The sequence below is a fragment of the Tiliqua scincoides genome, chromosome 2 (assembly GCF_035046505.1).
Source record: "Tiliqua scincoides isolate rTilSci1 chromosome 2, rTilSci1.hap2, whole genome shotgun sequence".
NCBI classification, from domain to species: domain Eukaryota; kingdom Metazoa; phylum Chordata; class Lepidosauria; order Squamata; family Scincidae; genus Tiliqua; species Tiliqua scincoides.
The window spans coordinates 3,851,675-3,869,279 of record NC_089822.1 but is presented as its reverse complement, the minus strand read 5'-3'; the positions used below and the strand labels follow the sequence as shown (position 1 = coordinate 3,869,279).

Sequence of the window (17,605 nt, the reverse complement as noted above, 5' to 3'; positions counted from 1 at the left end):
CGGCCTGACCCTGCTTAGCTTCTGAGATCAGATGAGATATGGTCTTATTTATTCAACTATTTATTTCCCACCGTTTGGCCCTATAAGAACCTTTGCTTGCTTGCCCATTTGCCTGATATCCCATTGGTTCCAGTCTGGGAGATGTACCCCTGCCAGCTCTCTCAACTGTCTACAGCCCAGACTCTCAAGAGGGAGCAGTTCTTGCCTTGCTGCCTTCTTAGTTGGGCGTCCATCAGTGCTTTGAGTTCCTTTTTATACGTACAGGGAACCAGGGAGCTCTGTGTCATTTTGAGTCCAAATGCTGGAAGAAGAATTTCATTCAGTTCCTCCCTCCCGATAACTCATCTTGCTCCAAATGGATCTCTGAAGTGGGGGGGGGGCTGTTTTTATAAGGAAAGGAGGAGTTTTGCCACCTGCAACATCTGAATTACGGTCACAGTGTGGGAAGCATTGCAGAACTTCATTACTCTCAGCTGTCAATGGGGCCATCACCAGAAGAGGAAATATATAGCTACCATTACAGGAGCTTTACACTCTGTAGTTTATCTCTCTAACGGTGTGCTATGATCAGCCTAATTAGACTGTATCAACTACTCCGGGTTTGCTACTAGTGGCAGAGTCTCCTCTCATTGTTTGGTCAGCAGAGAGCTTTCAGTGCATGATTTACCACTGAAATTAAATTTTAAGCATAGCTTCCCCTTTGATTACTGAGTGACTATCTTTTAAGGACCATTCTGAAGTCATTAGCTCTGCTTCTATTCCCTCTTGCAAGTCCCTTCCCTTTCTTCGTGTGAAGTATAAATCCATAGAAAGAGGAAACAGCAAGTGCAGTGCCCCATCACCCTTGAAAAGGGCAGGCTATCTGTTTTGCTGTTTTTTTAGTCCAAATTTGTAATGGTGAAAGTCAAATTCTACATCAAGAAAGCCTGACCTTAACCAATTAACTAGCTCAAGCAAATTTCATTTTTATTCTTTGCTTCATGTAGCTATTGATCGCATTTGCTTTAGGTAATGGGGGGGTAATGCAGGACAGCAAAATCCCATCCCTAAGATTCTGGAGTTTCCACTAATAGTCAACCCCAAAAGTGAAAGGAATAGGCTTTAAAGGGAATGGAAAAGCAAATGGTATCCTTTTCCTGCTCCTCAAACTCTCTGCAGGGCTTGGACATCACAACAAGACTCTGGTTCCAGGTTAGTTTAGCCTTGGGAACTAGCACTACTCTTAGGGCTCAATCCTTAGGCGGCTTAGGGGGGCGGCTGCAAGAAATAGGGCCTTCTCGGTAGTGGCACCAACATTATGGAACTCCCTTCCCCTTGACTTGAGAATGGCTCCCTCTCTTGAGAGTTTCCGGCGAGGCCTGAAGACACTGCTGTTTACTCAAGCCTTCTGATTCTTTGGCCTTTTTAACATTTTTTACACATTTCGTAGTTTTTGCAGGTCTGATTCCTCTGTAACTTGCTCTTTTGTACTCTTTTTATTCTGTCTTTTAATCTGACTACTGTTTTTTAAGGTCGCTGTTAATGTGTTTTTAATGTTTTTATCTGTTATTTGTTTTAATTTATGTTTTTAAATGTGTTTTTTATGTTAGCTGCCCTGGGTCCCTTTAGGGAGAAGGGCGGGATATAAATAAAGTTTATTATTATTATTATTATTATTATTATTATTATTATTATTATTATTATTATCCTACCCAAATTTCCAGTACTGACGTCAGTGGGGTGTGTGCTGCATCCTGCAGTGGGAGGGCAGTCACAAAGGACTCCTCAAGATAATTGAATATTTGTTCTCTTATCTTGGGGCTGCACTTCGGCTGCATTGGCACTGGAAAGTTGAATAGGATTGGGGCCTTCGTTGCTTGTGCTACTGCAGCAATTTGCTGCATGTCCCACTTACAAACTATAATAAACCCAAACTTTTCAAAGCAATCTGTAATCACAATTTCCCCCTTCAATTTAGGAAATTTGAAATAAAATAATCAGTGAAGAGGAAGATATGCATACTAAAATACACAAAAAGAGTTGGAAGAAAACATTGGACAATCCCACCACCCTCCAACCCCCCCCCCCCCCCAAAAAAAAACCACTTGTAATTGTCATGCAAACATGAAAACTAGACAATGGATTTTTTATTAGTGAATTAAACTTTTTTCCTTCCAGCCAGCTGCCAGAACAGTGAAAAGACCCCTCCTTGTCCCTGGGGGATGTCCCCATTAATGTATCTTCCAGAATCTTGTCCTTGTTTTGCCCAATCAGTCAGGGAGGGGATCATGTGTTGTCAGACAACTGGCCACTCAAGTTCAGTATAGTGGCTGCAGCTCTACCCAGGCGGAAGTCTTGCCTCCAGCCCTGCTTCCTGGGAGATATTTTAAACAGAGTTGCCAAGGATTGATCCTGTGACCTTCTGCACATGGGATAGGCTCTCTGTCACTGAACTGTCATGCTTCTCGGAATCCCTTGGGCCTGTCAGCTGTAGCATGAACTACCTTCGGGACTCATGCTATGTCCTTATTCTTCTCCCTTGTTATAGTGTTTCCACCCTTTTTCAGAGCAGAATGAATGTTCCTGCTCTGTTAAGCATAGAGTGCTGGACATATACAAAGTGGTGGCTTAAGTTTTGAAGGTACACTTCAGCCCTGGCATTTAAGTGTATTTTTGCACCCTGGAATTTCTCTGAGAAGTACTAGTGTGTCTGTTCTATATCCCTTCTTGGACAAATCCATGCATTGAGAAGCCCTCAGAGTACTTTGGCCCTCGATTCCTTGTTGAGAGAAAAGATCTGATTCCTTGATTCCCCTCCAGTTTTCAGCACTATCTGAAGCAATGTCCCTTGTTAAAGCAGAGTTATGGAAAATGTGTCTGTCACTGGTGATAACAGCTGAACTGAACTCCATGTTCAAGAGCTGCATGAACTTCTGCCAGGAAGGGAATGGGTGTGGAGGGCTTCATGCTATGTTCTTGGGTTACCTGAAGGGATGTGGTTGGCTAATGTAGCAAAATAGAGCCTGCATGTACAGGGGTAAGGAGTAACATATCTTACAGCCCTATCCCTGGGAAGCACCAGCACACTGCCAGTGCAAACACAGCCCCACTGCCAGGGGATGCTGCACAAACACCAGTGCAGTTGCTGGAAAGCCACATGCCATAATCTACAGGCTGCAGACTGGCCACTACTACAAACCCTCCAGCAGGGAGTTGGGAAAAAGGCAGAGAGCGGGTCAGGATGACGCAAAACCCCCTCCTGAGCCAGACATCCTCCAGCAGCTCCAGTATGCTATGCCAGCAACAGAGTTGGTGTTGCTCAGAAGACTCCCATAGGGGATTATGCAGAGCCAAACCCACAGATAAGCTTTGCCCCTCTTACTCCAGGCACATGGTCTCTCCACCACGATGCTGCTTTAGATTTGGCAGTCATTGTTCCAGCATCCCTATGCTCTCAGCGCAGTGACCACATAGGATTGGATTGTTTGGATACAGTTGGTAGGGAGAACAGCATGGGAGGAGGGCTACTGCCTTCAAGCCTTGCTCGTGGGATGCCTTGCTTGTGGGATGGCTGCTGCTGGGAACAGGATACTTGAGTAGTTTACATATGATCCAGCTAGGACTTAAGTTCTCCTGCTTTTCTTTTACAGGTTGTGCCTTCCTAACATACTGTGAAAGGGAGTCAGCTCTCAAAGCCCAGAGCGCGCTGCATGAACAGAAGACTCTTCCAGGGGTGAGTCCAGATTCTCTTTAATCAGCACTTGGTTCACAGTTTCTTGCTCTGTTTGGAAGAATGTCAGAAAAGATGACCGGTTGCTTGCACAAATGGGAGTTTGCATTGGATCAGTGAAAACCCTTACTACTTTGTGCCGTTTTTGAATTTCTACCCCTTCCACTGTTTTCCATAGAATGGGAAAACCAGGCAGCAGGAGGTGAAATGGCACTCTGCTGGCCCTGGATCTTGTTAGCTGCCTCTTTCGTAGTACTTTCAGAATCTGGAAGTCTCTGCCTGGTGGCGTGATCGAAGTGCTCAGAAAAATGGGCAGGGCTTCCTTCTCTCCTACAGGAAAGTGGTTAACTTCAGAATAATGTCAGTCAGTCTTGAGTATGGAGTTCTCAAGCAAAAACACTCCCGATGTCAAATGGATTGCCCCTGTTGTACTGTCATGTTTTGTATGGTTTGTGGAGGTAGAAAGGTAGTAATACGAAGATGTAGGAGGAAGAATTAGAGGTTGGGAGAGAAGAACATGAGTAAATTTTGGAAGATCTTTCACATTAAAAAATAAATTAGATTTGTGCAATGCAAACAGATCCAAGATAATGACAACTTTCTCATGAGTGAGTAATTTACAGGTCTATTCCAAATTCTATGTATTGACATTTGCAAAATATAGCATTGAAAAATAAATCATGCGTACATTGGAAACTGCACATTAGAAGTTTGGTGGGCTTTATTTCTGGGGTGGGGGAGGGCTCAATGCAATGGATACTCTCAATCTCTGATGGTGCCATACTGCTTAAGCAAAGCAAGTGTGAACTTGATTAGTTACTTGAATAGGAGGCAACTGGGAGCTCTGTAGAAGAATCCAGTAAATATCAGGTGGGGGGGGGGGCATTTTTAGAAGAAATTCTGAGAACCTAAAAACTGAAATGTAAGACTCAAGGAATGCTTTTGCCCAAGTCAGCAAAATTAATTTCAAGCTCTTGGTCTATTCCTTTTGCTGAAGCCTGAAAAACCTGCTCAGATTTTACTTTACTTTTTCCTGCCGACTTTATTGGATAATTTTTATTTTGTGTATATTGCTCCAGATTAACCTTGATTCTGGCAACTTGAAATGTCTGCCAACAAAGATGTTTGTTTGCCACCACTGGAGACAGTTAATACCACTGGGTATTTCTGCTATCCCATCATTTGCTCTTCTCCCTGGTTATTTGCTGTCAGCATCGTGTAGCAATATGCACGTTCTCCCTTCATGGTCTTCATTATCAATGGCATATTGTATTTAAATAAACTTTGCATCTGACAAATACCTTCACACAACCCCTTCAAATGAAACCCCTGCATTGACCTCCTACCTGGTTTGCTTCAGCCTTTACTTCTGAATGATAGAATCTACTCCGGTTTTATTGGTGTCACTAATGTATGACTTATTTATATTCTCTTCTTTTGCACAATCGCTGTTTGGGTTGAAAGGCAAAATGTTAAACAAGAATATAAAAATGCAGGCTGATACCTGAGAGAGACATGTTTCAAATAACTGATTTTATGGAGTGCATTTTGTTAGAGGTGCGCACACAAAAACTAAAGGAGCATGATCATCTATCTGGCTAGACTCCTAAATCCTTGTTTATTTTCCCTCAGGAATTGAGTGCCTAAGTACTTTAGTACTCTTCAGTAAGAGGTGTGCAGTGCCTGGGAGGGGGAAGGAGGACACTATTCCCATATAGACTCAGATTGTTTGCTTAAAGTTTAATTCTATCATTTTGTTTACTTTTTGATCCAGAAGTTATCTTTTGATAGTGGATTAGGAGATTGCTGGAAAGATGACTGAAGGTTGGCCATCTTGACCAACTGAGAAGAAAAGTAGGTGTGGATTTAAGGACTGGGTATATTGAACTGGTTGATTGTCCTTTGAGTATGATCAGGGAATGAATTTGCTTCTTCAGCTGGGTAGGCAGGACTTCTTGGTCTGGCCCCAGTTCAGCACAAATGGAGTCATGCGTGTGCAGTCACCCACCCAACAACCCTGGTCCCGGCATTGCCAGATGTACTTGGTTTTGCCTTTGTGAAGACAGAATCCCATGCTTTCCAGCTGGGCATCCAAATCTATTGATCACGTATCTCTGGGGAGGCTACAGGCTGGCATCCCCACTGTGGAATGTTTGCCTCTGGAGCACTGATTTATTCTGTTGGATAGATTCTATGGCAGGAGCGTGGATCAAGGAGATCTTGTTCATGAGCAGAGTCTGTGAGGTAATGGAATTGAGTAAGATGGCCTTCTGTGGTTTGATGTCATTGGGTCATGGCTATACTAGCAACTAGGGTGACTGTAGGTTATCCTACCTATCTGACTTCCTTTCAGTTCACTGATTGGTGATGAAGGCCTGGCTTTACTATCCACGTAAGAGCAGCCACTGTCTTTGCCCAAGTACGCCCCCAGGTATCCTGCCCTCTGTATGCCAGAGAAGGATGATTGATCAGTTACAAACAGGCCTTGTCAATCTAACTGCTGAAATTCATTTAAGGGAAGCTGCTCTTGTCTTCTGGTAAGCTAAAAGTATGGATCCTTCTTTATGCTCTGTGTGTGAGGAAGAGGGATTTCTGCCCATTGTTCACTGTGGATGATAACATCCCCTCATGGTACAGACCAGAGTTCATCCGTATAAAAGAAGACACATTCCTTAGGTCACTGCAGTGGAACATTGGAATGCATGCCCGTCACACTTGACACAAATTCTTTCAACTTAGTAGTAGTAGTAACTTATTATGTGAAGGCAGGGGCATAATTAACAATCCAGGAATGAGAAAAAAGGAAAGTGGGAGGGAGCAGTCTATCTACTAGTTCACTGACTCAAAGTCTTTCTTCTCCAGTAAGTGCAACAGCACCTGTCCTTGTACGCACAACTTTTTGTAAAACTCTTCATTGTTGATTTGTTTAAAACTCATCTGCGCATAAATACAAGTGTAAGGAAGTGGTAGCCTCCTTGACCTGTGTACACAGGAGTGGTCTTTTGACTTCATAGGCCCATCATTTTACATGGCATGATCACACAAAAAAATATTATACTGTAATTATTTCTGGAACATGCTTTGTAAAGTGACAGGAATCTGTTTCATGTATCCCCATTTGATATTATTAACAGTATTTATATACCACTTTTCAACTAAGTTCACAAAGCGGTTTACAGAGAAAAATCAAATAACTAAATGGCTCCCTGTCCCAAAAGGGCTCACAATCTAAAAATTGTGATACAAGGGGTATAAAGGCAGCTAGTGGAGTCATTGCAGATTGCTTGAACATGGGTAGGTGCGAATTGACAAGTCTTTACAGTACTTTGGTTTTTGTAATCGGTATTTTGTGGCAGGTAGAAGTGAACGCAAAACATCACGTTGCCATTTGACTCTTCTTCATCCTGTCACACTAAATGGTTTGGACAGTTTTCTACGCCTCTCCTTGCCTCATTCGCAGTGGAAGCAAACTATTGCCAACTTGCACTTTGGGCGAATCCAATTTGCAACATGTTTGCCAGCGGTTGTTTATATTTTACATAGAATAGAATAGTGGGATGATGAGGTATATTAGTTCTTTAATAATTTATAGAAATGCTTTGATGTTGCTGTAATTACATTAAAGGTCACATATCAAAGGTAATTTGGGTGAGCAGCTGTGATGGTTTCTCAAAAGCAATCAATATTGCTGTCCGTGGTGCTGATTTCACCAAGGGGCCTTCCAGATTAAAGGAAGCTTATTACCAGCCAGACATACACAGGGGAAATCAAGAACAGATTGAGGAGACGCTTTGCTCTCTTCCCCCACCTACAATTAACACCATTCCCCCTTAATCTGTGCTAATCCTTCATACAGGGGACAACCACTGGCATTTTCAGACAAATTAGGCAAGTGGTCTGCTTGATGGAGAGGGGGAGGGTGGAGGAAGGGAGGGAGTTGAGTCATCCTTGGTGGGGATTTTTGTCTGTGCTTTGTGAGAGATTTGAGTAAATCTGCTGTGATAAAAACTTCCATATCAGAAATTCATCCCCATGATCTAGGAGGAGAAAGCAAATGCGATCTAGACCGTGACGGCCAGGAGATGTGATAAAAATGTCCCAACATATGTGTTTCATTCGTTACCATTTTTCCCCCTCCCCAGCTCAAATTGGCTCCCACAGGAAATGAAATGGGGGGATATAATCATTGTTTTCAAAATGTAAGTCATTCTGATTCTAAATTACAACAAGGCCACTCCCCCCTTTTTCTTTCTGAGGTTAATGTCAGAGGATAATGTTATGAAATGTAATTACGCTATCAAGATCAGTTTTTATTTATGATCCAAATAAACTAAGCTCATGTCTAATAAACGTGGTGGTATATTTCCCCCCTCCCTCGCTTTCTTTGAGGCTAAGAGGAGGAGGTCATGCGGTAGAGGAAGCTGCCTCTTTCCATTACCTCACCAGATCACAATTAAGACTCAAAAGAAGAAACAATAAAAATAAGGAAGCTAGCAAATTGTTAACTTCAGCATTTTAGGTCCTTTTCCAAGCGCCATTAAACTCCTTGCCTCAGAGAAAAGGAGAGGACATGGGAGAAAGTGTTGGGTACCCCAATTCAATCTAAACCCCTGCCTATGCTGCTGTGCCATGGGAGCACATCTTGCGGGGGGGGGGGGAGAAGAGTCCCATATATCTCTTCTAGGTAAGAGAACATTTGTTTGTTTGTCTGGGGGTAAGCCTCTGCTGCCCAAATGGGTCTACTTGGACCTGTGCCTCTGAGTGGACCTGGGAAGATAGATCAAAGCTGGGAAAGGGAATAGGGTATTGACTTCAGTTCTGCCTCTGATATCACCTCCTTCTTGACCCCTACCAGGCTTTGCTTATTTCATAAACATTTCACTGGCCTAACTCACAGAGCATGACAATCACATCCAGTGTACAACTTGGTTAACCCCATATTGTTACACTGTCAAATCCCATTAGATTAGCTCATCTGTTGGCCTCTTTTTCCATCATGTAGCAAGATGCATCCTTTAGACTGCTGGTGGGGGCATCACATGTTTAAGTGTTCCCTATGTTGAAAAAAAGTACTGTACTTTTTTTTAAAGCATACCAAGGAATAGGGGTGTAGCCTAATTTCACCCTGACTTGCTTTCCCTTTCATGTTCAGGAAGACTTATGATGAATGAGGAGCATTCAAACGTGATATCTCTCGAGCTGTGCTGTGAAGTATTACCGCATTGCTAGAACTATACTATGCAGTGTTCTGTGAGGACAATGGAACTTGGTCTGTCCTTCTTTCCCCCTCCTTTTTCAGAAGAAATTCCCTCCAAATTCCAGTTGTAGTTGGGTCGGCAGTTGCAGATGAGTGAAAGATGTGGTTGGCTCAACAAATATGCTGAACATGCACAAACCGTTTGCTATGCCCTAAAGACTTTATTTTAGAAGGAAAACACATCTAATAGTTACCCAGGGAGAAACCTGCCTTATTTCTAAAGCTAAAATTTAAACAAGGATGTAAAGGGGTGGGGGAGAGACAGATATAGGCAAAAATGGAATGGAAAGGCCTGGAGAGATCCTTAAGTTTTCTGAAATATTTGGGCATCAGCAGTGTGATACTAAAGATCCACTTTCTCACCAACCAAATAATGTCAAAAACATTTCATTTTAAGAAAATGAAGGTCGGGGAAAAGAGGGGAAAGTTTTCCTGTTTTTTGTAAAGCTGATTTGACATCAGTATCTCCGAGTTTACAAGCTGAGATGAAACAGCTGAGTCCTATCTATTTTGTAAACATTAGAAGTTCCATTTCACTAGGTAAAGATTGGCTGCTCCTATCCTCATCCCAACAACCTCTGGGATGCAAAGAGCATTCACTCTCTGTGTTCCAGTCGAAAGAATTCTGGAGTGAGGAGTTGACACTGCCAAGTGTTCAGGTTTCAGAATAGGTAGAGAGGGGTTTGTGTGTAGCAACTGGTATTCTTATATCAGGCTCTGATAGGAGAAGTGGAGCTCCATCTTACACTGCATTCTATCTCAGACCTTTTCTTTCTCATCACTTAACAGGCTATAGGGAGTAACACAGCTGAGGACAAACGTACCTTGTGTGTGTTGGGGAATATAAGTGGTCCATCTTGTCAGGAAGACTCTTCAGACAGGACTTGTGTATAGTGGAAGGTGAGGTGAAGCAACAACAGGAGGGAGCAAAGTGGAGATTGTTGATAATCAGCAAGAGCAGGTCTCCTAGGTGCTCAAACCAGTGAACAGACCTGACTAAGGAGGTTTGATTTTACTGACATCTCTAGACTATTGGGATAAGTAGTCCATGCTTTGCAATTTTGACCAGAGGTGGTGTATTGGCAATAATAGATTTTTGCTATAGCATCTTCCCTGATGTCCCTCATGTTGCCCCTCAAGACTGTCTTGAACTTGGGCTCATTTCTCCAGTTCTCCAGGAGTTCTCAAAGATTACTGACAAATGCCTTAAAGTAACACCTGCTAGTTACTTGAGAACCCTCGGGCTCCTCTGCCCCTAAAGATTTAAATGCATTTAGAGCAACTAAGCCATCCTGAACCACATTCTTACCTATCTATCACCACAATTCTATCTGGAAAGAAATGCTTACTGGATTCTTCCTGGTTTCTGGGCAATCTCCTACTCTCCTGCAACCCCAGTTTAGCTTTTCAGAGGGCTCAATTCTGAAGCACTCTTGGGCCAACTCAAGTCCCTTGTGCCAGCCTGAGAGTGTCACAAAAGTAATGTGAAGCACTTTTGCGCCACTCTGCGGGGAGATAGGCTGACGTGTGAATGTGCGGTGGCCTCCCCATGCTATTGCAAGGCCCAGGCCTAGTAAGTATGCGTCGGCCAAGCTTGACTGGTGCAGGCGTCTGGGAGGGGCTTGAGAAGGCAGGAGGGAGGTGTTTCAGTGCAGGGGAGGGCAGGCAGTGGGGGTTTCTGAGAGCGGGGGAGCAGGAGGCAGTTATGCTGGATCCTGACCCTGTTCCTGAGCCACCCATGGCAGTCCCAGGCTGCTCAGATTTGTGCCACCTTGTCAAGTGGCACAGATCCAGGTATTCCCATGGAGGCCATTGCGACTCTCCCCAGGGTGAAAAGTTACTTCTTGCCTCAGGCCAAGCCTCAGACAGCCTGAAACTTGTGCCTGCCGGTCTGCCTGTTCCAGTGCAAGTTTGGATTGCACTGAAAGTCAGTCTGCACAGAGAGGGAATAGCACATCTTGCAGGATGCTCAGGCAGCTTCCCTGGGTGCAGGGGAATCCACAAAAATGCTTCTCTGTGCTTTCTTGCTGCCTGAACATAGTGCATAGATTATGCTGCTAAGAAAGATAGTGGTGATGGGAACTCCGCCAGTCCCTTTGTTATGTTGATAAAGTTCTCTCTCTCTCTCTCCCTCTCTCTGAGCCATAGGGTAGGTCCAAACAGGTCAATTATGAAAGCCATAATGCATAGGTTAAAAACATGATCTGTGAGCCTAGGAGCCTGTAGTTCAAATGTAACCTCTGCCTCATTCCCAACTAGCACCATGCTTAAAGTATGTATAATTCATTTTCACACACTCTGTCTTTCCTCTCTAGACTTGTCTGTCCCTCCCACTGTTTGCCCATTGTCTGTTTTAGGTTGTAAGGTCTTTGAGAGCAGGTCTAACTGTGTTGCCTGTTATAACTCTGTAAGGCAGTGATTCTCAAACTCTCTCTGGGAGAGTTTGAGAGCCACTAAGTCTTTGCGGGGGAGGGAGGCAGCAATGCGATCCCTAGGATCGTGCCACTCAGGGGGCTGCAGGGACTGGGATGTACTCACCAGTCCCTGCAGTAGCCTTCCTGCGGTGCGGGGAACCCTGAACGAGTGCCTGCAGGACTCCCCAGCTGCTTTGAAGTGAAAGTAGAGCGATCGCGCACCACTTCTGGTTTCGCATTGCTGCCTTCCCCCCGCCCCTGCCCCTTAAGGGGACAGAGGCCAGGGCCCTCAGGTTGGGGCATCGTGATGCCCCAGTCTGAATACCACTGCTGTAAGGTGTCATGTAGAGTGATAATGCAGTACTGTATGTATTTATAAATAAATAAAAGCTGTAGACAATCCTCTCTCCCTCGAACTTTCCCTGGAAAACCTAGTGAATACTGAATTAGCAGAGAAAGAATCATTGAGCCTGTGCAGAAAATGGGATTAGGTTCTGGAAACGCTCTTCACCAGACACTCCATGAACTTAATGAGCCTGATTTATTTATTTAATGAACCTGCGGGTGTTGCTTCACCAGTCCTCCACCTGTCTCTTGGCTCCTTGGCTTACCCCAACACCAAAGCAGCTCTCAGGTAGCTTTCCAGAGACCTCTCATCAGCAGCCACTCATCACTGCCAGGGTTGTGAAGGTTCAGCTGGAGTCCCCGAGATGGTGCCCAAGATGGTGGGGCAAATCTTGACGCGGACACAAATGTGTCCAACAATTCTCCATGAGCCTGTTTAATGCAGCACCAGCACCGTATTAGTGGATAGCTTGGACAGAGTCACAGATAAGAAGAGGTAGGTGGGAATTCTGCCCCTCACAGATAAGCAAATTCACAAATAGTGAATTTGAATATAAAGAGAACTGACTGTATTTATTCATTCTCATTCATTTGCTACATTGCTCTCTCACTCTTCCTCTAAGGAGCTTTGGGTGGCTTACTTGGTTCTTCCTGCCCCCCACCATGATTTATCCTCACAATAAGAGGTGTGGTTGGTCTGTGGAACTCCTTGCCACAGGATGTGGTGACGGCATCTTGCCTGGATGCCTTTAAAAGGGGATTGGGCAAGTTTCTGGAGGAAAAATCCATTACGAGTTACAAGCCATGATGTGTATGTGCAACCTCCTGATTTTAGAAATGGGCTATGTCAGAATGCCAGATGCAAGGGAGGGCACCAGGATGTGGTCTCTTGTTGTCTTGTGTGCTCCCTGGGTCATTTGGTGGGCCGCTGTGAGATACAGGAAGCTGGACTAGATGGGCCTATGGCCTGATCCAGCAGGGCTCTTCTTAGGCTCTTATGTATGTTCTTACAAGAAACCTATGAGGTAGTTTAGGCTAAGAGAGAAAGAGTGGTCCAAGGATATCCAGTGAGCTTAATTTGAACCCGGCTGTCCCCCAATCAATAACTATACCATGCTGGTTTACCTCACGGAGATGTTGTAAGGTTGGCTGAAGTAATGTATGCCTCAAAGTTTGAAAGCACCGCCTGCGTGCTAAGCATTTATTAATACAACACAAAGCGCCATAGTCCATATAAAGAAATTCCAAAATTCATCATGAGGCGAGGCAAACAGTCCATAACCTAAATGTCAGTGGGACCAATTAATGTTTTTGCAGTTAATAATATGCATAATAAATACTGCTTACAGAATTTGAGTTTTGCATTGCAATATTTTTGAACTGGGGCGGAGGGTCCCAGTCATTTGACTGCAAATTAAAAAGAAATCAAATCACAAAGGTTACAATCTCTCTCTCTCTCTCTCTCTCTCTCTCTCTGACACTTTTTTCATTTGATTCTCAAAGGACAATTTCCATGGTATTCAAGAAAAGCCTGTCATTGGGTCTTCATTTGCTTTATGTGTTATTCAATGACAACTTTTCTCTTCCTGACGGGTCTGGCAGGGGTGGATCAATCTAATTTTATGTACAACTGTAAAGATGAATGATAAGTAGAAAGGAATCCGGCAAGTACAAGCTGAATAAATTATAAAGGGCAATTCATGACAGGGACGGTGGCCCCGGGAGACAATGATATGATAACAGAAACCAAAGCAGAATTTATGATGGAGTGAGTTAGTGTGTACTGAGGCTCTTAATTCTTCAGAGTAGCTTTTACAGCTTTCTGTGACTGGAACAATCAAAGTATTTCATTTTAAAGAGGAACCATATATTTGGCACTTGGTCTCTTCTGCATATTTGCGGTTGCCTAATTTCTGAGCATCACCTTAATTCTAAGAGGTCACCCAGCTTGGCCACCTGGCAAGTCAGGATCTTGGAACAACAAGAAAGAATGAAAGCAACCTGCCCCTCCCAACGTGTGCACAGGCCTTCTGTGAATGTAGGTGGCAGCCATTCGGCAGGTCTTCTCCTCTTGGGGAAGACTACCTCTGTGTTCTTCATTGCTCCTGGCTGTCATGCAGCCAGCTTCTCCCATGGCCCTGGACTGCCCATAAGAGAGACCCTGCTGGATTAGGCCACAGGCTCATCTAAAGCAGTACTCTGTTTCCAGCAACAGCAAGTCAGATGCTTCTGGGAAACTCTCAAAGAGGACATGAATCCATTCTTCTTCCCACACTCATGTGCCTTGTGGAAGGAGCTCGTGCTGCAGGATCTGGAGAGAAGCAAGCCATGAGGTGATGGGCCCTAAAATTGCCAGGGGCTGACTGAAATTTAAAAAGAACCTACCCACAGACTTGCAGTCTAGAAGTGCAAATATGAAGTATAAAAGAAGAAACAAATGGAAATCTTAGAGTGAATAGGAAAACCAGTGCAGTTTGCCTTGCTGGGGCAAAGATACAAGCTTTGGGGGCTTGAAATGCTCAAAGTAGAGGCAAACTAGGTGAGATCCCTGAAATTCTTTGTAAGAGTAGTTAGTATTTATACACACTTTCTGAATGTGCAAAGAGCTTCACATTCACTATCTTGATGTTGTTCTCACAACAGCCATGCAAAGGGGAGTGTTTTTCCATGTTGCAGCTGGTGCCGAAAGGGAACTGCTTCTTTTTCACACTTTTAATGCCACCTTTCCTCCAAGGATCTCAGGATGCTATACATGGGCTCCTTCCCTCCTTTTGTTCTCACAACAACCCTGTGAGGAAGGTTAGACTGAGAGGTAATGACTGGCTCAAAATCATGCAGGAAGCTGTGGGGCTGAGCAGTGATTTGACCCTGGATCTTCCAGGTCTAAGTTCAACTTCGGAAGCCCCAAACTATCCTGGAAGATTGCCAGTAACAATGTCTTAAAGGGGGGAAGAGACAGAGATGCTGACCTTGAACATTCCCAAGAAAAGTGCTCTTGGGACTAGGATGTTACCCCTGCGAAAGGTTAAGGCTAAAATGCTCCTTTCTCCGAGATGCTGCAGTTGACGGCTAGCTTGTCAGTGATGTCAGAATTCTCTGATTACTTTCTGTAAGTACAAGGACGCAATTAAGCTGAACCTATTTGTCAGAGAAGAAATTTATCTGTCACTATTCCTCTTTATTGGAAAGTTTGGCTGTCTATTCATTTTCTTCCACCATTACCCAAAGTCTGCAAAGTTTTAAAATTATGGGGCACATGGAGTGCTGCAAACCACAATCAAGGCTGCGTGGACACCATGATTGTAAAGGCAAAAAGCTCAGTGCTGCACAGCTGGGCATGGAAGTCGGTGTTCCAGAGCTTCGCAGCTGGCATCCCAGAAAAACAAAAGCACTCGCAGCAGCAGCTTCCATGCTGTGTACGGTATTTGCAAATGTATGGATATTACGTGGCAAATTTCCGAAAGGTGTGTCTGAAAAAGGTTTTCAGTAGATGAAATTCCCCCATCAAGTTTTCATGTTGTGGAGGGGGGAGGGGCATTTCTGCAGATTGCACCATGATAGCTGTGCATGTGTGAGTCAATCCTATTGATGTAGCATGTCACAGTGTTTAGAAGCGTTCCTCCCCTTGCCTACATCGCTTCAACCTTGCCTGTGGTGGCACACACACTAAAGCCAAACCAGAGTGAGGGCAGATGAAGGAAGCAATGTTTAGTGTCTGGAAAAGAAGCAACAGGAGGAAATGATGACACCTAGCAACCGTGGGGAGAGCAGTTGAACATACTGCAATGCTGGCAAAATCAATGAGTGGGTTGGGGCATAACAGCCTTCTTGAACAGAGGCAGAAGATGGGATTCCATTGCAGAAAGGAATGCAGTGTTAAAAATCAGGGAGTTTTTGTGCTGGGGGAGGGGGCTTACAAGACTGCACACAGCTCACCCGAGCAAAACTCTTTCTTGGACAATTTCCCCCACCGTAATTGCATTTGGGCGTAGGATTCTTCCTGCAGACCTTGGCGTGCACAGAGCTCCAGCCACTGTGATTAGTTTACACAATAAATGAAGTCCATTAGAAGCAGAGAATCAGCGCTTCAAGAAGGCCACCTCACTCCTTATCCGAGGAGGATATGTTAAGCCTGGGGAGTTATTAATCATCTTTTCTGTGCAGATAGCTGGAGATTAAGAGCAGCATGTCACCTCATTCTTGCTTATTCTTTCACATGCTGATATTGAGCGCCCCAGCCATGAGCTCCACTGAGGTTGGGTATGCTGGCGCAAAAATCTGGGCGGATCAGGCTAGAGTGGCAGCAGGGCTGGCTCCAGAGATTGAGGGGGAGGCAGGGATGATGACAACTTGTGCTCCTTTCCATTCACTGCTGCCTGGCATCTCTCCCGTTGGGAAATGAGAGGTCATTCCAGCAACCCCTGGGACAGTCTCTCATGTCCCCATAGCAACAAAAACCTTGTGTAGGCTCCAAGCTGCATCCTCTAGGGATCGGAAGTGGTGCCAGAATTGATCAAGTGTGTGCACTGGTCAAACCTCTTGTGGGAGGGTGTTCCATAATCTGGCTTCTACCACAGAGAAAGTTTTCACTTGTCACAGCCAGATGTATTTCTGTCAGTGGTGAAACATGTAAGAGGGCCCTTCCTGTTTTTTAATTAATTACTTTATTAATTTAATTAATTAATTTATTTACTTTATTTAATTTGATTAATTACTACATGCTGTCCACATACATGGCACTTCACAAAGTGTGAGAGGAGAGGCCCCTGCCCCAAGAGGCTTCCAGTCTAGTAACTTAGACCTGGACAGACAGTAGAAGGAGAAGGAAATGGGGGGGGGGGAATATATTGCTGTTTAACAGCACAATCCTATACATGTCTACTCATATTAAGTTCCATTGTGTTCAATAGAACTTACTCCCAGGTAACTATGTATATAGGATTGAAGCCTGACAGCCCACTCCTGAGCTGCATGGAACATGGAACTGCTGTGGCGCTGAACATGGCTGCCGTGGCATTCTGACTGCAGCTGGGCAGCCACCAGCAGCTCCTCGGGGGAAGGGGACTTTCGTCCCCATCCCCCAGGTAAGGCAAGCAGCTCCACAATGGGGATAAGAACATAAGAACAGCCCCACTGGATCAGGCCATAGGCCCATCTAGTCCAGCTTCCTGTATCTCACAGCGGCCCACCAAATGCCCCAGGGAGCACACCAGATAACAAGAGACCTGCATCCTGGTGCCCTCCCTTGCATCTGACAGAGCCCATTTCTAAAACCAGGAGGTTGCGCATACGCATCATGGCTTGTAACCCGTAATGGATTTTTCTGCCAGAAACTTGTCCAATCCCCTTTTAAAGGCATCCAGGCCAGACACCATCACCACATCCTGTGGCAAGGAGTTCCACAGACCGACCACATGCTGAGTAAAGAAATATTTTCTTTTGTCTGTTCTAACTCTCCCAACACTCGAGCCCTTGAGCTGGCACAGAATCTCCATGTTAGGCGGCCCGACACAGAGCCTCTGGATACATAGGAGCAGAGCTTTGCAGGTCCCACCTCCCTCCCCCCTGCTCCCTCCCCCTGGCGCACCTCCTCCCTGCCCTCCCTCCACCTCCCCCATCCCAGAACATCTCCTCCCTGCCTCCCCTCCATGCTCCCACCTACCTCTCCGCTGCCCCATGGTGCGGGTGACTGCTGAGCGGCGGAGCGCAGGTGCTCCACTGGCGCTGAGCTAGCACTAGCGCTGGACTGGTGCTGAGGGCTGCAAGCTTGTTTTACGGCACATTCGCGACACTCATCGCTGACGGAGCGCCGGTGGTGCGAGCTCAGGATTGGGCTCTGAGTTAGTTACGAGGTATAGTTTGTCCTGAGAATGCTGAGCA

General features: G+C 45.0%; 1 protein-coding gene across 31 annotated transcripts in view; it reads left to right on the top strand.

Moving 5' to 3' along the window:
* The window catches only part of CELF4 (CUGBP Elav-like family member 4), a 697,876-nt gene that overhangs the window by 105,090 nt on the left and 575,181 nt on the right, over positions 1–17,605 (top strand). For all 31 annotated transcript variants that reach the window (XM_066616553.1, XM_066616565.1, XM_066616550.1 and 28 more), the window contains exon 2: positions 3,630–3,712. In XM_066616553.1, coding sequence (XP_066472650.1) covers positions 3,630–3,712 — 83 coding nt within the window. The remainder of the gene's footprint in view (positions 1–3,629; positions 3,713–17,605) is intronic.